Here is a 22,427-nt window from a genome sequence, read left to right on the forward strand (position 1 = left end):
AGCACAGTTTGTTACTAACACATGAAATAATATTTGATTTACGATGCTCATATTGTTGTTTCAGCCTCCTTATTTGAATGCTCTTGCAGTAAATCACTCTGTATTTGAGCTGTGTATTCAGTGTGCATTCATGACAGGTAATCAGAGTATATTTTGAGTGTAAATCCAAAGTGTGTTTTTCAGACTGTTTATTCATGGCGTGTATTCAGGGGTGTATTCAGAGTATGTACTCAGGGCATGTATTCGGAGTGTGTGTTGGTTTCATTGCCTGGTTGGGGATGGTGAGTCACGCTGACTGTCAGCTCCTCAGCACCATCACTCTGTGGCTAGGCAGCAGACCTGTCTGTGACAGGGACATCTGACAGGGATCTGACAGGGAGCAAGGGACACCAGAGCAGAGTATAGCACAGTGCCTTCACTCCCTGGTCATGCACAGGGAAACACTGGCCAGAAATGTTTTAATGTTGCCCATTTCCAGTAGAGCACCAAGGCGGGGACTGGGTGGATGGGGACGCCCTTTTAATATGTTGTTGAAGGGCAATTCCACGGAAATGAAATTACTCCGATTTTCCACCTTAAAGTGTATGCCAAACAAAAACCATTGATTTCCAAGTTGCACAAGCACTACTGTGAAGAATTTCCACGCACAATCTCACAAAAACACATTTGCTGGATGAACTGTGCAGATGCAATGTTTGGTACCAGAGTTACAGTAAAAACTCTGTAAAATATCTATTCTTAACTAAGATTCAAAGATGTCTGCAGGAATAATCGGGTGCCAGTTATGGCATGACACCTTGAGTTTGAAAAAAATCTGTTTTGGTTAAACACTACAGTAATTGAAGTGTATTCGCATATATGGGTATTATTCTACACACTGGGTATTATTCTAATGACCTCTGCCCCCAAACAAGGCCACATTTGGTTGGTCCGGACCAGACCAAATCTGAACCAATCATAGATGTCTACTGTATGTTTGACAAGTTTGGACATCACAGTACAGCACAGCACATCACAGTAGAGTTCAGTACAGTACAGTAGAGTTCAGTACAGTACAGTACATTATACTGTCCTTTACTCTTGTGTGCTCTACTATACGGTACTGAACTCTACTCAACGTTTCTTTACTGTAATCTACTGTACCCTACTGTACATCTGTGGACGGTGAAATCAAGGCCAGGGCGGACTGACCAAATTTAAACTACTTTTCAATGTCCATGGACCTGTTGGTCTGGGATCAGTGGTTGCGGATGCTGGTGAGAGTAAATGGAAGAGAGAAGGAAGAGAGAGGGAGAGATGCTGAGAGAGATAGGGAGAGGTTGTCCAGACTGTTTTCACAATATCTCTTTGACCACCAGACAACAGAAACAGAAAGAAAAAAGTTATGAGCTGAACATAACAGTATGCCAGTGGAACAGAGAGCAGTAGCAGGTGACCCAATTGTGGTTTGTGACTACTGATTTCCCATTGTAGCAAATTCAATTGCAGTAATTCTGCTACAGATATTTTGTTAATTCTGTACCATTTGACAACTAATTTGATATTATCCTATGGACTTAATATGTTGGTGCTCAAGGGTAATTATACATGGAAATTACCTGAAGTTAATTAAGCTTCTTTCTTTCTTTATTTTGATGTGTTGCTAAAATTAATTTTGCTTGTTTCTTTTCAATATAATGTCTACTGGCTGCATTCGTCAAAGTTCCACTTCTTTTCTGATTAATCCTTTTGGCTTTATCCCTTTACCCCTTATATTTTTACATATTCTTACTATTTCCAGCACTACAGGATGAGGTCATTCACATTCTGACCCCTATAAACAACTGAGATAAATTCAAAATGAAATCCACCATCGACCCCAGAGTCAGAAGAACAAACCTCTTCTATTATACAGTATTATGTGATGTTACCTCAGCCATTTAGTAAGAACCAGTAGACCTAAATGTCTGAACGCTGACCGCCATCATCCATCCAAGTAGCCTTTTAAAAAATGAGTTACTGAACTTCTCACTTCAGCGGGCCCTCAACAAGGGGCGCTGTCTGGGTTTGACAGGGGCCCCCAAGAGTCCTTCTCTCTGGGGCTGTGGGGGGCGTCTCTCTGGTGATTGAGCATGGAGTACCATCTATCTGACTGGAGGTCTGCGCTTGGGCACTGGACCTGATCACAAAGACCATTATCTCTCCACTCTGAGTGAATCTCTGAGCATTGTGTGTGTACTCAGTCTCTACCTCTACCTACTATACCATCACAGATGCAATTTACAGTCCAACATGACTCAGACAGAGATGTCTCAGTTTAAATCTCAAAAATAATTCAATCACTAACTAGAGAAATAGAGAAAGACAGAGTAATATAAGTAGAAGTAAATAAGGTAAAATTATTCTGTAGATGGAGTGAGAATTAAATATAAATGTAAAGAGAGAGAGTTTCAGCCCTCAATTGTACTGTCAGAGACAATCCTGAACCTTACCTCACTCCATCAGACCCGTAGGGTTCCCTTTGAGTAGAGACATCGCCAATGGGGGAGGAGAGAGATGGTAGGAAACGTATCCATCAAGCAGAGAGGGCATCTCTACTGTGATATTTGAACTTTTGGCATGTGGGAATAAACTGTATGACGCCAAGACAGGAGGAATATGTCACTCACAGGTAAATAAGTGTGTGTGTGTGTGTGTGTGTGTGTGAGAGAGAGAGAATTTGTGGACATTTCTACTGATTGTACTTTATGAACAACGAGAAAGATATAGATGGGGCACCTCAACCCCTGCAATCTATATCTTATTGTCCATCCTCTGGTTGCCATTATACTGAAATCAGCTTACATTCTCTTTGGCTTCACACAGTCTGACCAGCAACAAAAGGCCTGGGACTGCAGTAATGCTGTGATTCAGTTAGACAGACAACCAGATGTGGAACCATCTGTCCTACTCTTTGACTCCCTGTTCTTTTCCCCTCACACCCCAGCCTCAGTTAGCCCCCCCAAAGAGCTCCATTTCAGGCAAGAGCACACACACAATGACCCTGGATCAATCAGTGCCTCCACCAAAACAGACTGTCTTCAAGAGAGAATCATTTAGGCTGAATGTAAATCATTGGGGTTCAAGCCTTAAGTAGATCGTCGCCTCAGGGTTGAGAACATTACTTCCACAATGAAAACACTGATGATGACTGACAGTTCATTACCTTAAGGAAGCGCTGTATTTAGTGTGCACGTGTGCAGGTGGTAGAACTATTATAGTGTGCTTTCCTGAAATCTGAGAGATCTTTATTTTCCAGTAGTATTCACAGTAAAAGTTTAGCAGATGTTTTAATGAACAGACCCCCACACCTCTCCTCCTGACTCCACAGGCCAGACACTGAAGACCAAACCCAATACAAAATCCCACCAGAACAGTATTAACTTCTCTGTCTGACCGTTTAAACATTTCCAGGCAGTATATCTTCATTCAAAGACTGCGGTCTAAGGCAAGCTAAACTGGCCACATTTGGAGACATTACACCAAGCCATGATTGAATGCAACCATATTAGGAACAATAGTGGCAACACAATGTGACATGGCTTTGTTTCATCCTTACTTAATGATAAGTTCATTAGTAGTGATACAGCACAGACGTGTCTCTGGAGAGTAAGAGACAACATAGACATGAGACATTCATCACAGACTGGACAGTTACTTTACATTAGTGGCAAGGCTCTAGGCAATTGTTTTCCACTGCCAAGTAAGACTATTGAGATGTTAGCCTATGATTCAAAAAGCCAGCTATTTAATCTAACATATCCAGGAAATGCATGATTGATATTCAAAATAGGGACAGGCTGATACGTTTTTAACAGCAATCAACATAATGCATTGGCTATTAGTGTTGACCAAATAATGTTTTTAGAACAATCTACAGGAACATTGTGAAGCAAAATCACCTAAAATGACAGACGGTAGAAAAATGCTTTAGTTAAAAGGAAGGCAATGTCGGTGTCTGTCATTTTTGGTTCATCATCCCAGCTCTAAGTCAGAGACAGTGGTATTGTACATTAGGTGTTCAAATGTGCTAAAAACTAGTGGGTACATCAGGTGCACAAAAATGCCAGGGTGGCTACACCTCCTCAGTACTGTCTTCCCTTCCCTAGAGCCAGTAATGAATGAGAGCTGGGAGTCTGGTTGGCATCTCATTTTACAACTTTGCCTTTTCCTGACAAAACACTTCATATGAAAACCGATCATATGATTTACTTGTGGAACCTTTTTCATGTCTCTAAGAGAAGTCCTAAAACTGACCAAGCACCCCTCAATTCAGCAATTGGTAAAGGCTTTTCCCATTCAGGCATAAAATTGAGTCACTTGAAACACTGCTGGTTTTAAGACATTACCTGTTGAGATTCATTTTCAACCATCATGATTTGAATCACATATGCTTCTCTGTCACCAGGAGCCCATATCCTTTTATTTCAGGCTGTTTCCTGTTCTGAAGCACACATACACACACACACACACACACACACACACACACACACACACACACACACACACACACACACACACACACACACACACACACACACACACACACACACACACACACACACACACACACACACACACACACACACACAGCTCCTGATAACTGATTGTTTCTCTCAGTCCGCAGCTCAATGAGCTGGTGTGTGATTTCTTCCTCCACAAGTGTGTGACGTAAAGCATGACCACATCTCCTTTTTCCCTGGTGGGAGCTCAGATCTCAGGCCTGTGTCCCGCTTATCAGGCCCCCCAGGGGCTCTGTATCTCCCATCGATCACTGGGGCAGGTATAACTAGCCACTTGCGCTCTGGCCCACAAAGACACAATCAAGGAGCATAACTCCCCTCGGTCCAGCTTCTGATTGAGTAAACAACAAAAAGGCTGCAGATAGAGAAGTGTAGGTGTGTGTGTGTGTGTGTGTGTGTTTATTTAGTTTTACTATACTTCACAAGGTCTTCACAAGGATAGTAAAACAAGGAAAATTCTGAGATTATTTTAGGTTTAGGGGTTTTGGGCTATGGTTCCAATTAGGTTTAGAATGAGCAGTTAGGGTAAGGAGTTTGTCTTTAGGGTTACGGTTAGGGTTAGGTTAAGGGCCGGGTCAGTTTTAGGGCTACTGGTTAGAGTTAGGGTTAGTGTTAGTGGTTAGGGTTAGTGGTTAGGGTTAGTGGTTAGGGTTAGGTTAAGGGCCGGGTCAGTTTTAGGGCTACTGGTTAGGGGTTAGAGTTAGGGTTAGTGTTAGTGGTTAGTGTTAGTGGTTAGGGTTAGTGGTTAGGGTTAGGTTAAGGGCCAGGGTCAGTTTTAGGGTTAGTGGTTAGGGTTAGGGTTAGGTTAAGGGCCACTTAAGCCATGAATGATTACAAACATCAGGATCATTTTAATTAGAAAAACTAACCTTTAAAATTGATTGGGGAGATCTTCAGAGGATTATACTATTGTGGATAGGATGTGAGAAGCTGGTAAAAATGCCCTTTGACACAAAAGTAAAAATAGAAAAATCCTTAAATTCACAGACATAAGAAGAATTGGTGACAATAGGTGACGTCAACCAAGGTCCAGTAATTTTTATTTTTTTACCCCCCCAATTTCATGGTATCCAATTGGTAGTTACAGTCTTGTCTCATCACTGCAACTCCCGTACGGACGCGGGAGAGGCGTATGTTGAGAGCAGTGCATCCTCAGAAACACAACTCAACCAAGCCGCACTGCTTCTTGACACAGTGCACACTTAATCTGGAAGCCAGCCGCACCAATGTGTCGGAGGAAACACCATGCACCTAGCAACCATGTCAGCGTGCACTGCGCCCGGCACGCCACAGGAGTGCGCGATGGGACAAGGACATCCCTGCCGGACAAACCCTCCCCTAACCCAGACGCCGCTGGGCCAATTGTGCACCACCTCATGAGTCTCCTGGTCGCAGCCAGCTGCGCCAGAGCCTAGACTCGAACCAAGAATCTCTAGTGGCACAGCTAGCACCACGATGCAGTGCCTTAGACCACTGCGCCACTCAACCAAGGTCAAGTTAGACAGCTGACCATGACACTGTGAAGGCTCTAACAGACCTCTCTGACAGTCTGGGAACAAGGGAGGACATCTCCCTGACAACTGACAGATCAAAGGGTCACAGGGTCATGGCTATGGCTGACTGACCATTCCCTAAAGCCAAAATGATTCAGTACGCTGCATTTGGAAGTTGACCTTCGTCCCAGATCTAGGGTCAGCTTAATCATATTCTGACGCTTTGCAGTGGTTATGCGGAGAGACTTATGCCATATCCAGTGATGTCATGGCTTTGGGCATACCCGTGTGTGGCTGCTAGACTAACTTTGTGCCCAATCAACTCTCATTCATTCCTAGAATTTCTGCTCAAAAGAACCCTGTTACCCTGTACATATTGCATGCATACATCTGCATTTGATTCAGGCGTTGAGAGGGAAAGATCAGCTCAATCTTCTATTACACATGGTGTCAGACATTACCTGACTATGACAGAGGGAGGGAGAGACGGCGGGGGACAGAGATGGAGAGGAGGAGAGAGATAGTTTAGAGAGTGATGATCAGTGAGCTGTAGCATGTGGTGGAGGATAGCTAATCATGGTCTCCATCTGGAGCCTCTCAGGTTATTGAGAGATAATGGAATTCTCAGAGTCCCGCCACACAGCTTAAGACAGCGATGAAATCTAAAGATAAATAATGCAAATTTCGGTTTGTCTCTCTCTGTGCGTTAGGATTCCAGTGCACCCTTGGGTGTGATGAAAGATTGAGAGAGACCCCCCCATCCCTCACCCGTCACCTCGCAGGAGACTGACAAACAAGTCCGATGAGGTCCTTTTAGAGCTCTGTCAATCTCCACATGACAGTCTGGGCAACCTTGTGTCCAGCCCCAATGGGGTTTCCTAATGGATGGGTGTGCTGTAACTCCCTACACCAGGCATAACATACACCTGAGAGAGTACTGCTTTAATACACTACCCTCCTACACGTTGGTGTGTGTGGACTCTGTTAATTCCTTGGTGATGTGGACACCGAGGAACTTCAAGCTCTCGGCCCTGTCAATGTGGTTGGGGGCGTGCTCAGCCATCCGTTTCCTGTAGTCCATGATCAGCTCCCCACCACAATCAATGGAAAATGCAAAACCTGTAATTAAAACATAACCTTTAAGGTCCTCCCGGGTGGCGCAGTGGTCTAGGGCACTGCATTGCAGTGCTAGCTGTGCCACCATAGACTCTGGGTTCGTGCCCAGGCTCTGTCGCAGCCGGCCGTGACCGGGAGGTCCGTGGGGTGACATACAATTGGCCTAGCGTCGTCTGGGTTAGGGAGGGTTTGGCCAGTAGGGATATCCTTGTCTCATCGCGCACTAGCGACTCCTGTGCACGATAACCAGGTCGCCAGGTGCACAGTGTTTCCTCCGACACATTGGTGCGGCTGGCTTCCGGGATGGATGCGCACTGTATTAAGAAGCAGTGCGGCTTGGTTGGTTGTGTTTCGGAGGATGCATGGCTTTCGACTTTCGTCTCTCCCAAGCCCGTACGGGAGTTGTAGCGATGAGACAGGATAGTAACTACTAACAATTGGATACCACAAAATTGGAGAGAAAAGGGGGTAAATAAAAAACATAACCTTTAGGTTAAACAGGTCCACAGACGATGCCATCACACTGCACACTGCCCTATCCCATCTGGACAAGAGGAATAACTATGTAAGAATGCTGTTCATTGACTACAGCTCAGCATTCAACACCATAGCATTCTCCAAGCTCATCATCAAGTTGGAGGCCCTGGGCCTCAACCCTGTCCAATTGGGTTCTGGACTTTATGATGGGCCGCCCCCGGGTGGTGAAGGTAGAAAACAACATCTCCACCTCGCTGATCATCAACACAGGGGCCCCACAAGGGTGCATGCTCAGCCCCCTCCTGTACTGCCTGTTCACCCATGACTGAGTGACCATGCACGCCTCCAACTCAATCAACAAGTTTGCAGACAACACAACAGTAGTGGGCTTGATTACCAACAACGACGAGTCAGCCTACAGGGAAGAGGTGAGGGCACTCCGAGTGTGGTGTCAGGAAAACAACCTCTCACTCAACGTCAACAAAACAAAGGAGTTGATTGTGGACTTCAGGAAACAGCAGAGGGAGCACCCCCCCTATCCACATCGAGGAGGCTGAAGAAATTTGGCTTGTCACCAAAAACCCTGACTAACTTCTACAGATCCACAATCGAGAGCATCCTGTCAGGCTGTATCATAGCCTGGTACGGCAACTGTCTCGCCCGCAAGGATCTCCAGAGGGTAGTGAGGTCTGCACAACGCATCACCGGGGGCAAACTACCTGCCCTCCATGACACCTATAGCACCCAATGTCACAGGAAGGCAAACAAGATAATCAAAGACAACAACCACCTGAAGGCGAGGTCAGTGCAGGTGCTACCATCCAGAAGGCGAGGTCAATGCAGGTGCATCAAAGCTGGGACCGAGAGACTGAAGAATAGCTTCAATCTCAAGGCCATCAGACTGCTAAACAGGAAGCACTAACTCAGAGAGGCTGCTGCCTACATGGAGACCCAATCACTGGCCACTTTAACAAATGGATCACTAGTCACTTTAAACTATAACACTTTAAATAAAGCCACTTTAATAATGTTTACATATCTTACATTACTCATATCATATGTATATACTGTATTTTATACCATCTAGTGCACCTTGCCTATGCCGCCTGGCCATCGCTCATCCATACACTACCATTCAAAAGTTTGGGGTCACTTAGAAATGTCCTTGTTTTGAAAGAAAAACACATCTTTTGTCCATTAAAATAACATCAAATTGATCAGAAATACAGTGTAAACATGGTTCATGTTGTTAATGACTATTGTAGCTGGAAACGCCTGATTGTTAATGAATATCTACATAGGCGTACAAAGGCCCATTATCAGCAACCATCACTCATGTGTTCCAATGGCACGTTGTGTTAGCTAATTCAAGTTTATCATTTTAAAAGGCTAATTGATCATTAGAAAACCCTATTGTAATTATGTTAGCACAGCTGAAAACTGTTGTTTCTGATTAAAGAAGCATTAAAACTGGCCTTCTTTAGACTAGTTGAGTATCTGGAGCACCGGCATTTGTGGGTTTGATTACAGGCTCAAAATGGCCAGAAACAAAGAACTTTCTTCTGAAACTCATTAGGCTATTCCTGTTCTGAGAAAGGAAGGCTATTTCATGCAAGAAATTGCCAAGAAACTGGAGATCTCGTACAACGCTGTGTACTACTCCCTTCACAGAACAGAACTGGCTCTAACCAGAATAGAATAGAAGGAGTGGGAGGCTCTAACCAGAATAGAAAGAGGAGTCGGAGGCCCCGATGCACAACTGAGCTAGACACATTAGAGTGTCTAGTTTGAGAAACAGACGCCTCACAAGTCCTCAACTGGCAGCTTCATTAAATAGTACCCGCAAAACACCAGTCTCAATGTCAACAGTGAAGAGGCGACTCGGGATGCTGGCCTTCTAGGCAGAGTTCCTCTGTCCAGTGTCTGTGTTCTTTAGCCCATCTTAATCTTTTCTTTTTAACGGCCAGATGTGGCTTTTTCATTGCAACTCTGCCTAGAAGGCCAGCATCCCAGAGTTGCCTCTCACTGTTGACGTTGAGACTGGTGTTTTACGGGTCAAATGTATTGAATTTCTAAGTGACCCCAAACTTTTGAACGGTAGTGTATATTTATATTTTCCATATTCTCATTCACCCCTTTTAGCTTTGTATGAATTAGGTATTTGTTGGGGAACTGTTAGATTACATGTTAGATATTACTGCACTGTCGGAACCAGAAGCACAAGTATTTCGCTACACTCGCATAAACATCTGCTAACTATGTGTATGTGACCAATAACACTTTATTTGATTATAATAACAATACAGAGATAGCAATAAAGTCTTTCTCACAACCTTTGGTCTTAACAATTAATGGTCATGGCATTTTAGTCATTTAGAAGAGCAACTTACAGGACCAATTAAGTGTCTTGCTCAGGGGCACATCGACAGATTTTACACCTAGTCGGCTTGGGGATTCAAACCGGTGACCTTTAGTTTACTGGCCAAACACTCTTAACCACTAGCCTACTTGCTCCATTACCCTCTATCAGCCCAACAGTCCATATTTAGTTAACACTGGGTGTCTTGGGTTTGACTCAAAGTCTGTAGTGTATTAGAAAACTACAAAGGCTACAGCGAACAACCAGCTTTCCAGACCCCCCCCCTGACCTCAGTGTCCAGAGACTGCCCAATCACCAGTCCCCTACTCCCAGTCACCGCCATGACCAGGGCATGTACCCATCACTCACACCCAGCCACAGGGACCCCTGTCAGGGCAGTGTCAGTGCCAGGGGAGAGGTGGGTGTCACATCAACACTCTATCCATAGCCGGCTCTTCTGTATGTTTGTTGACTTTCACTACCTTTGAATCGGTCTTCTTCCGGCCTGTCTATCTCTCTGCAGCTAGTAGAAACCACACAGTTAGCCTTCTGTCCTTGGCAGCTGTATGGTAATGTGTCTTTTTAGTCTTTCTTACCTCTGACTGCTTCATGTAGACTACTGTGTTCATTTTCCATCTCGCTCTCTCTCTCTTGGTTGGGTTCCACCTGTCTGCATCCCTGTTACACCCACAACTTAGGCTTCAGGAACTTTAGGGAAATTTGCCACCTCTCTTTCTGACTCACCTATCTTTGATGTGTGTTTCCCATACTCTGTTGGGTTTGCTTTCACATAACTTCTCCTTCTCCTCCTAAGTGTTGAGAGTACAGCCATTCTCTTGTTGTTTCTGGTTCTCCGTTGGAGGGAGAAATCTCTTGAAAACGATCAGATAATCCACCCATTATTGAAGCTGTGAGCAGTCTGGGGCTGTAGGATGCAGCCCGAGGTGTTCATTGAGTTTGGAAGAGGTGTGACAGTGTCTAGAACATTATCTGACTACAAGATGATAGCCTACAGCCCCCCAAAAATGATAAGTTAGTTCAGAACAAATTCATATTTTACAATTACGGCCTGCCCGGCCAAACCCTCCCCTAATCTGGGCCAAATGTGCGCCGCCCTATGGGACTCCAGATCAGGGCCGGTTGTGATACAGGCTGGGAATGAACCAGGGTCTGTAGTGACACCTCTAGCACTGAGATGCAGTGCCTCAGACTGCTGCAAAACTTGAGAGCCCCGGTATTGCTTGATTGTGTCCAACTTCCAACTTTAGCTAGATCAGTGGTCACCAAACTTTTGAAAATTATTATTATTATTATTATTATAAAAATGTATATATATTTCAAAACTCGAGCTTTGATAACAAAATAGATCAGTTGGTGTGGCACTTGAGAGGCATAGCTGAGCATAAACTGAAATGATTTGCTTTTTTATTTTACTGGACTGATGGTACCTGCATATGATGGTAATGGTGCTTTCAAGACAACTGGGAACTCAGAAAAAACAAGTTCAAATCATGACGCCAGTGATCTTCTGTTCGGAAAGTCTGAGCTCTAAAAATATACCAAAGTTTCCGACTTGGAATTCTGAGTTCAAAACTATTTTTTCCAGTCAAATCAAAAAAAAATGTGTTCCCAGTTGTCCTGAACACAATGAGGTCGGAGATTTCCGAGTTCCCATTTGTTTTGAACACAGCATTAGTCTCACGAGCTGCTAATAATAATAAAAACACAGTGCTATTGATACACCTGGCTACTCATTCATTGCAGCGCCCGTGGAAGTATGTTTTGTAGGGCGATTAGTGTTGAATAAAAACAGTGTTAACAGTGCTGAATAAAGACATAGACATGAACTCACTCATAAAAACAGCAGCTATTTTCTGTATTTTTTGACAGTCTGTCAAATAATACAGATTCATAAAAGTTATGAATCTCACATAGGCTATTATCAAATTTAGCTGCGGCCGGGGTAGTGGAAACTGCAGGGACGGTGATTTGAGCTATCCGATTGGGCAGTGCAGTAAGCGCACTCAATTTAGACGGAGTTAGTTTTTTCAGTCAAATGAAATGGTTCAAATGGGAACACTTTGACTACCCTGTGAGCAGGGCTGCTGCATCAAGTGTACCTACCGCAAACAGCGCAACACAACAAAAAAAAGGAGCGTAGCCTTTATCGTCGATGACTACTAATTGTCCCCAGTCCACCTGGTCGCGCTGCTGCTCCAGTTTCAGCTGTGCCTGCGGCTATGGAACCTGACCTGTTCACCGGACGTGCTACCTGTCCCAGACCTGCTGTTTTCAACTCTCTAGAGACAGCAGGAGCAGTAGAGATACTCTGAATGATCGACGATGAAAAGCCAACTGTCATTTACTCCTGAGGTGCTGACCTGTTGCACCCTCTTTAACCACTGTGATTATAATTATTTGACCCTGCTGGTCATCTATGAACATTTGAACATCTTGGCCATGTTCTGTTATAATCGCCACCTGGCACAGCCAGAAGAAGAGGACTGCCCACCCCTCATAGCCTGGTTCCTCTCTAGGTTTCTTCCTAGGTTCTTGCCTTTCTAGGGAGTTTTCCTAGCCACTGTGCTTTTACACCTGCATTGCTTGCTGTTTAGGGTTTTAGGCTGGGTTTCTGTACAGCACTTTGTGACATCAGCTGATGTAAGAAGGACTTTATGAATACATTTGATTGATTGATTAGAAAAGCCAACGATAAAGGCTTCATAGAAATGGTGATCGACTAGGAATGCCTTGAAGATCAACCGGTTGGTAACCACTGATCTAGATGAATGCTTATCAGATCTGCAAGAGGACAGCATAACTTCCTCACGACTTAACCTCTCTGGATATGTGGGACGGTAGAGTCCCACCACGCCAACAGCCAGTGAAAGTGCAGGGCGCCAAATTCAAAACAACAAAAATCTCATAATTAAAATTCCTCAAGCATACAAGTATTTTACACCATTTTAAAGATACAATTCTCGTTAATTCAGCCACAGTGTCTGATTTCAAAAAGGCTTTATAGCGAAAGCACCACAAACAATTATGTTAGGTCACCACCAACTCACAGAAAAACACAGCCATTTTTCCAGCCAAAGAGAGGAGTCACAAAAAGCACAAATAGAGATAAAAATGAATCACTAACCTTTGATGATCTTCATCAGATGACACTCATAGGACTTCATGTTACACAATACATGTATGTTTTGTTCGATAAAGTGCATATTTATATTCAAAAATCTAATTTTACATTGGCGCGTTATGTTCAGTAGTTCTAAAAAATAAATGTTGATAAAAAGACAAGTGTTATACATGGAATTAGAGATATACTTCTCCTTAAGCAACCGCTGTGCCAGATTTCAAAAAAACTTTACAGAAAAATCAAACCATGCTATAATCCGAGTACAGCGATCAGACAACAAAGCAGCCAAAAAGATATCCTCCATATTGTGTAGTCAACATTATTCAGAAATAGCATTATAAATATTAACTTTCCTTTGATGATCTTAATCAGAATGCACTCCCAGGAATCCCAGTTCCACAATAAATGTTTGATTTGTTCGCTAAAGTTCATCATTTATGTCCAAATAGCTTCTTTTTTTAGTGTGTTTGGTAAACAAATCCAAGCGTTTAGGTCCAGCCGAACGTCGGACCAACAGTTCAAAAAGTTCTGTTACAGCCAGTAGAAACTTGTCAAACTAAGTATAGAATCAATCTTTAGGATGTTTTTATCATACTTATTCAATAATGTTCCAACCGGAGAATTCCTATGTCTGTAGAAAAGCAATGGAACGAGAGCTAACTCTCTCGTGACCGCGCGTCACGAGCCTGTGGCACTCTGCCAGACACCTGGCTCAATCCCCTCTCATTCGCCCCCACTTCACAATAGAAGCCTCAATCAAAGTTCTAAAGATTGTTGACATCTAGTGGAAACCCTAGGAAGTGCAATATGACCCCATTTACACTGTATATTGGAATGGCAAAGAGTTGAAAAACTACAAACCTCAGATTTCCCACTTCCTGGTTGGATTTTTCTCAGGTTTTCGCCTGCCATGTGAGTTCTGTTATACTCACAGACATCATTCAAACAGTTTTAGAAACTTCAGAGTTTTTTCTAACCAATATTACTAATAACACTAATAACATGCATATATTAGCATCTATAGTAGCAGGCAGTTTACTCTGGGCACCTTATTCATCCAAGCTACTCAATACTGCCCCCTGTCACCAAGAAGTTTTAAGATAATTAATAACAAGGACAGGGGAAAGTAAACAGTGGACGTTGAGTAAGACTAGCATCATTACAGAGGGTATATTCATGATGTCCTCTTCGTCAGCACATACCGTAGAACCTGCTCTCTAATTGTTATGAATCCCCACTTTTAACAACCCTGCTGCCTCTTGGGTCTTATTGAGAGGTCAAAAGGCAGTGCTTTCCTTAATTATAGTCCAGTGCAGGGGTGTCAAACTCATTCCATGGAGGGCCTAGTGTCTGCTGGATTTAGTTTTTTCCTTTCAATTTAGACCTAGAAAACCGGGTCCCGCACCCGGGTTGAGGAACCCCGCGTTCCTCAATCAAGTACAAGGGAGGAGGGAACAATGAATGGAGCCAAATACAGATAAATAATTGATGAGAACCTGTTTCAGAGTGCAACCTCAGACTGGGGCGAAGATTTAAGTTCCAACAGGACAATGACCCCAAGCATACAGCCAAAGCAACGCTGGAATGGCTTCAGAACAAGAATGTGAAAGTTATTGACTGGCCCAGCAAAAGCCCAGAAATTAAACCAAGTCTTCCACGTCTAAGTTAACAGAGCATGAGAAAATCTGCAAGGAAAAATTTGAGAAGATCTTTGTTCAAAGCTGATACAGACATACAGTACACAAGATGACTCAAAGCTGTAGGTGCAAAAATTTCTAAAAACATGTTTCCAATTTCTTATTATGGGCTATTGTGTGCAGATGGGAGAGAATTTTTGATTTAACCAATTCTGAAATCACACTGTAACACAGTGTAATGTGGAATAAGATATGTGGATTTATCAATGTGGAATTTGAAAGCACTGAAATTGTGCTTGTCTCTAGCTGCTCTCTTACATAAGTTGTGGAGGTTTAGCTAGAAATCATCAAGATCTTGTTCTGTGCACTTTATAGCTTCTATTTCTGGCCAACAGTGTGGCCCTGTCACTTGTTTGTGTCTGTTTTGGAGGACTGGTATGTAACGATGTACGCTGAGAGTCAGGAAGCAAGTTCAGGGACTGAATACGTTTAATAAATAAATGAACAAAACAAGAACCCCAAAGAGCGCAATGGGAGTGACATATATAGGGCAGGTAATCAAGGAGGTGATGGAGTCCAGGTGAGTGTCATTATGCGCCTAACGCTGGTGACAGGTGTGGGCCAGCGTCCTGATAGGTCTAAATTGAATGACGTTTAGTTGCAGTGGAAAGAAGCTACGGAGTACTCCTTTAACTGGTTACAACTGCTGTAGTTTATCACATTGCAGTCTGGTTGACATGTATTGGATGTCTGTCTGACTTCTGGATAATGAGTGTGTGTCTGAATGTCTGCTCAACATTATCGATACTGTCATGGATTAAGGTCAAACAAAATGTGGATCACTACATAGACCAATACACCTAATCACGAAAGCCTACAGCAGAGAGAAAATACCACTATTCCAACAGGAAAGAAGTGGGTGGCAATATACCTTATATATATATATATCTTATTTAGGGCTTCAGAATGTATTCAAACCCCTTGACTTTTTCCACATTTTGTTGTTACAGCCTAAATTTAAAATTTATTAAATTGAGATTGTCTACACACAATACTCCATTTTAAAGTAGAATTATGTTTTAGACATTTTTACAAACTGTCACGAATATTACCGAAGGTGGCTCCCCTTCTTGTTCGGCTGGCGCTAGGCGCTCGTCGTCGCCGGTCTACTAGCTGCCACCGATCCTTTGTTCTGTGTTCGTTTGGTTTTGTCTAATTGGTTTCACCTGTTCATTGTTTGGTTGTTAGGGTGGGGTTATTTAAATTAGTTTAGCCCGCTTCTGTTTGTGTGGGCTTGTTCTTCTGTATTTGTGAGAGGTGTTAGTGTTTTGTTGGGTTTTCTCGCTGTCCTAGTATTTCACAATAGGGTACTATTTTGTTTTATAGTTACACCTGTGTTGGGTATACTATTTTGTTCCTGTGAATTTTTGGACATTAAAGCGTGTTTTTTCCCACATCCTTTGCTCTCTGCGCCTGACTCCACACCCATTCACTCATTGAGCGTTACACAAACTAATTAAAAATGAAAAGCTGGAGTGTCTTAAGTCAATTATTCAACCCTTTACTTACAGCAGAACTACATATGTTCAGGAGTAAAAATGTGCTTAACAAGTCACATAATAAGTTGCACTCTCTGTGCAAAAGTTGTTTAACATGATTTTGGAATAACCACATCTCTGTACCCCACACATACAAGGTCTGTAAGGTCACTCAGTCAAGCGGTGAATTTCAAACACAGATTCAACCACAAACACAAGGGAGGTTTACCAATGCCTCGCAGAGAAGGGCGACTATTGGTAGATGAGAACTAAAAACAAAAACAGGCATTAAATATCCCTTTGGTGAAGTTATTAATTACACTTTGGATGGTGTATCAAAAGAGACATCCTTCCTAACTCAGTTGCCGGAGAGGAAGGAAACAGCTCAGGGATTTCACCAAGAGGCCAATGTTGACTTTACAACACTTAAAGATTTTAATGGCTGTGATAGAAAACTGAGGATGGATCAACAACATTGTAGTTACTCCACAATACTAACATACATGACAGAATGAAAAGAAGGAAGCCTGTACAGAATAAAACATTCCAAAACATGCATCCTGTTTGCGATAAGGCACTAAACTAAAACTGAGACAAAATGTGGCAAAGAAATTTCCCTCATGTCCGGAATATAAATGTAATGGATCCTTCCAGGAACTTTCATTACGCACATCTGTCCCCTATTCCCACTGATTAGTACTTGTATAAGTGTGCCCTTTGGTTTCCATTGGGCAGTTCATTATTGTTACTACGTATTTTGGTGCGTTTGAGTACCTGCACTGTGTGTTTTGGGCTTTCGTGTCCTTGTGGATTGCACAGATGATTACGGGTCTCGCCCTGTGTGTTCATCATTGTGCGCGTGTGTTATTTATTCGAGGTACTCCTCGCTCTTTCATTTTGGGTTTCTACCCTGTCTTTTGTTACGTGTTTGTTTGGTTTTCGTCCCCATGCCTCTACACAGCACGCCGTAATTTGGTCTTAATTTTAAAAAACTATTACGCATTCCTGCGCCTGTCTCCCGAATCTCATCATTACAACAAAAAAACTTAAAAATGGCTGTCTAGCAATGATCAACAAGCAACTTGACAGAGCTTGAATATTTTTTTATAGAATAATGTGCAATATTGTACAATCCAGGTATGAAAAGCTCTTAGAGACTTACCCAAAAAGACTCACAGCTGTAATCACAACCAAATGAGATTCTAACATGTATTGACTCAGGGGGGTTGAATACTTATGTAAATTAGATATTTCTCTATTTAATATGCAATACATTTGCAAACATTTCTAAAAACACGTTTTAACTTCGTCATTATGGGGTATTGTGTGTGGATGGGTGAGAAAACCCCCACAATTGAATCCATTTTCAATTCAGGCTGTAACACAAAATGTGGAATAAGTCGAGGGGTATGAACACTTTCAGACAGCACTTTATGAGTTGTGTAGCTCATTTAGACAGCAGACAATGACTTAGCTAATGACATTGACAAACAGTGATAAAACATGATATAATCACTTCATGAGAATCAGTGGAAGCACAGCTAACAATTCTAGGGAGAGAGAACATTTTTGTAATGTTACCCATAATGTTCCCCAGATACAGTATTTGAGTGTCCACGTTGATGGAATATTCTTCTAACCCTCAGAAAACTGGACACAGGAATGTCCTTGAAACATGTCTAGAACATTAATATTGGATATTCTGAGAACATGGTAACCATGTTCTCTGTAAGTTCTTTGATATTTAGGGATGTTCTCCTAACTCTAATGCCAAAACATGCTAAATAGGTTCTCAGGAATTTACAGTGCATTCTAAAAAATTTTTGGGTACCCTTCCCCAGATCTGTGCCTCGGCACAATCCTGTCAAAGCTCTACTGACAATTTATTTGACCTCATGGCTTGGTTTTTGCTCTGACATACACTGTCAACTGTGGGACATTATATAGACAGGTGTGTGCCTTTCCAAATCATGTCCAATCAATTGAATTTACCACAGGTGGATTCCAATCAAGTTGTAGAAACATCTCAAGGATGATTAATGGAAACAGAATGCACCTGAGCTCAACTTAGAATCTCATAGCAAAGGGTATGAATACTTATGTAAATGAGGCATCTGTTTTTTATGTTTAATACATTTGAAAAAATGTCTAAAAACCGGTTTTTGCTTTGTCATTTTTGTAGATTGATGAGTTTGTTTTTTTTAAATCAATTTTAGAATAAAGCTGCTAACATAACAAATTGTGGAAAAAGTCCAGGGGAAAAAAAAGTCAAGGGATCTAACTTCCTGATGACTGACATACAGGAAGGTTCTTGCAAGGTTCCCATGGAACGTGTCTAAAATCTTCTATTTTGAGAACATGACAACCTTGTTCTGTGTAAATTTGGTGGGATGTTGATAGAATATTCTCCTAACCTTTAGAAAACTGGACACTGGAAGGTTCTTGCAACGTTCCCATGGAACGTGTCTAAAACAATATCTTATATTTTGAGACCATGACAACCTTGTTCTGTGTAAATTTGGTGGGATGTTGATAGAATATTCTCCTAACCTTTAGAAAACTGGACACAGGAATGTTCTTGCAACGTTCCAATGCAACGTGTATAGAACATTAATATTGAATACTCTGACAACATGTAACTAACTATGTTCTGTGTAGGTTTGGAGGGACATTGATAGAATTAGTCTTCTCCTAAACCCTTAGAAAATCTCTGTTTTGAAAAAGACAGTCTGTATGACCAAAAATATGATATTTACATGTTGTAGTTCATTTTGATACTATAATAAATGTTTGAATCATATCGATGCCACATATGCTTTCAAAATGAGAAGTTACTTATTATGTTCAATTGAACTTCAGCAGTGGTGGAAAAAGTAGTTTATGAATGAATCCATACATTATCATCCTTTACATTTGGTGTTGCATAATCTTAACGAACGTCTTGAAAATGAATTAGCATAATGCATCAATAAATGTCTATAGTTGGAGAAAAAATACAGATATCTGGGTGGCAGTAGTTTATGAATGAATCCATATATTATCATGATTTACATTTAGTGTAGCATAATCTTAACAAACGTCTTGAAAATGACAGCCCCAATGGCAAAACAAGTGAATACAATTACATTGGTCTTCTGCAAAATAAGCACCACCACTTTGCGATATGAGTAGAACATTTTTGAATGAATCCTCTCTCCGCAGTCATCATATTTTACTCCTTCGGATTCGGCTGGTCGGCTCAGTTGACGCCCAAGAAAAGAACCAGACAGCGTCCTCTAGAGGTTAGAACCTACTTTAATACAATTGCGCACGAATGTGAAATCAATGGAGACGAAGATTCTATGAAATTACTACAGCGTGGTTGGCGTGACGGGGGTAACCGCTGACTATAAATGGCGGGACGCGTTGTATCCGAACATACCTATAAACTTTGCCTGAACGGGTTTCCAACCGCTGCAAGAGGCAAATAACATCCTTTCTAGTTGGTTTGCTATAATTGAAGGTTATCAGAGGTGTTGCGAGTGACAATAGCCAGAACACAAATCTAAGGTAAGTTTGGATCACCTCAAATATATATATATATATATATATATATATTTTTTACATTAGATAATATCTCTGGACCTTCAGTTTGTGCATTGCAAAATAGTTTGCAAATATATATTCATAAAGGATTTTCCAGTTTTACGGACCAATAGGTTATTGAAACGTACTATGTGTGTAAAACAGACAGATAACTCCAAATTAGTTATACAATGCCAATGTCAACCAAATATCATATAGGATGCATGTTTTTTTAAGTAACCTAGTATATTTCCACTAATAATGATATCTTCTCTTGTTTTCGAACGAATGGCCAAGTTACCATGAAGTCCACCTGCCTGATCATTCTGGTATCTCTGGCAGTCTACAACCTGACCGTGGCTCGAGGACAGAGCATCCCCGATCAAGAGAAAACGGGAGACCGGCAGATAGACGACATCATCCTACAGAGGGCCGAGGGCATCCTGCTCCGCTCCATTCTAAAAATGACAGAGGATGAGGATGGTGTGAATGGTGCGTAATAGCTTTTGGATCGATTTTGTGTTTTGGCAAACTGGCCGAGTTTGACACGAACCGGGGGTGTTTTACATTGAATTGAAAAGCAAAGAATTTAACACAATTGAAGACATTAATTCTAGTTATGCTTTTGTATACCTGTTTTAAAGTTACCTAGTTGCACGAAATAAACATTTCTATTCGTTTCAGAAAGACCAGATTAACTCAATATTTTCGATTGTTTGTAATTTTTTTAATTAAAAAATAACCCAACATTTCCAAGATCTTTCATTCATGTTTTGTGCAACATTAACGTGAATACATTAATAGATTGTGTTATTTGTTAGGATGCAAATCTATTTGGAGAGGGCAACCGGCAAAGCACCCGTGAAACGCATCCAATATTTTCCAGAAGTTAATACTGGCATCAAAGCACAAATGCCTATATTTTAATGGTGAAATAATGAAAACAGAATAGAATAAATATGTTTGACATAACCTACGTTTTCATGTTCATGTATGTTCAATGGAAATACATGTACACATGGCATAACAAGTGGTGGCAGATTTATGTTTTCCCCTGTCAGTAAACTAATCAGGTTGTCATTTTAATTTTACAGAGGCATTGTCCTCTCAGCCAGAGTGGCTAGTGAAGCGGCAACACCCTGGTAAACGAGAGGAGGACGAGGACGAAGACTCAGGGGAGGTCCAGAAAAGACAGCACCCAGGAAAACGTGAAGACGAAATTGACTCTTTTGTGGAGCTCCAGAAAACGCAGCATCCAGGCAAGCGCTCAATGCTGGAGCAGATTACAGAGAACTCCGCATTTCTAAGTGAACTCTCCAAACGGCAGCACCCGGGCAAACGCTACCTGATGATGTACAGCAAGCGCCAGCATCCTGGCAGGCGAGATGTGGACGACGAGTCAGACGAAGGGGACCTCCAGGAGTTGGAGAAGCGCCAACATCCCGGCAAACGTTACTGGTATAACATGAGTCCGGATTTGGGCGCCAACAGTCCCTGTGACGTGCTGGACCCTGGCTGCAGTAAAGCCAACCTGTTGCTCGAGCTGTTAGACAACGTGACGAAGAGTCGCGCCGCGGAGAAGAGACAGCACCCGGGCAAAAGGTCCGCACCTGACGAGGATTTGACTGAACGGGAGTGACGAGTGGGCTGGCGCCTGCGAAATACTGTGTTGTAAAAAAAATATATATGTGTAAATTGATACAAGTAATAATTTCAAGTGGTTTATTATGAATATAATATGGACCCCTCTGCCATGGGTAGTCTATAGTTTATTTGGCAAGCTGCTTTTATGACGAATATTCAGAAAACGTCTCCAGAAAGTACTGAGAAATGTTTAAATGAGATATTATTATTATTTTTTTGTTGGGGGGGGGGGCTTGAGTGTAATTAAACACATTTGAATTGCCAGAATCAGTAACGCTCAAAGGGATTTCAAGTTAATGAATAGCTGTGTTGTTTGCTGGACCAATATTGTTGTCATGAGATGCTCAGAAATGTATTCGTTTTACAGATTAAGCCTACGTGGTAAAGAAAAATAATAATAAAGCGAAGCATCTCAGGGAAATAGCTTTTGGCTCAGCAGGCAGGCAGCCTGCATCCAACAGAGGACGCAGGCTTTAAATCTGCTCTCTTCGGTCTGGCCTTGAATTGCATGATTCTAAGTGTCAGAGTTATGTAGACCAAATTGACCTGTAGTTAGGTTTATGATTTAATGCGTTCAAGTTGTAAAACACAAGTGAATGTTCCCCGGACATATATAGTGGGTCTCTGGATTATTTTCTACTTGAATATATTGCATGGTATAAAAACGGATTATTATTGTACATTTTCTGTTACTTTTGCCTTAAAGCTTATTAGGTTGTGTATCTACAACGCTGTTATAGGCCTACAATAAAACGCATTGGTACAGATCACGGAGCGTTGGTCTACAGTATGTTTTTCGTTTGAAATTCAGATCTATTCAGAGAAAGCCTCTATCCTTAGCATTGCAACTAACGTGGAATAGGTTAATTATGCGTTTACCTTCCCCTACTGTGATTTCTAGATACAGTGGAAGAGA

The 22,427-nt window shown here is 42.0% G+C and overlaps 1 protein-coding gene across 1 annotated transcript; it reads left to right on the plus strand.

The window, feature by feature from the left end:
* Nucleotides 1-19,792: 19,792 nt before the first annotated feature.
* Nucleotides 19,793-21,743, plus strand: LOC139417210 (thyrotropin-releasing hormone). Its single transcript, XM_071166457.1, has 3 exons — nucleotides 19,793-19,852; nucleotides 20,165-20,359; nucleotides 20,962-21,743. Exons 2-3 carry the CDS (start codon nucleotides 20,170-20,172, stop codon nucleotides 21,504-21,506), a joined length of 735 nt encoding a protein of 244 aa, XP_071022558.1. The 5' UTR covers nucleotides 19,793-19,852; nucleotides 20,165-20,169; the 3' UTR covers nucleotides 21,507-21,743.
* Nucleotides 21,744-22,427: the final 684 nt, after the last annotated feature.

The sequence above is a fragment of the Oncorhynchus clarkii genome, chromosome 9, assembly GCF_045791955.1.
Source record: "Oncorhynchus clarkii lewisi isolate Uvic-CL-2024 chromosome 9, UVic_Ocla_1.0, whole genome shotgun sequence".
Classification (NCBI taxonomy): Eukaryota; Metazoa; Chordata; class Actinopteri; order Salmoniformes; family Salmonidae; genus Oncorhynchus; species Oncorhynchus clarkii.

What these genes read in the sequence shown, in the direction of transcription:
- LOC139417210 (XM_071166457.1), top strand. Translation starts at nt 20,170, where the DNA reads ATGAAGTCCACCTGCCTGATCATTCTGGTATCTCTGGCAGTCTACAAC. An exon ending in GGATGAGGATGGTGTGAATG is followed by an intron (nt 20,360 to 20,961) that starts GTGCGTAATAGC and finishes TTAATTTTACAG; the next exon opens with AGGCATTGTCCTCTCAGCCA.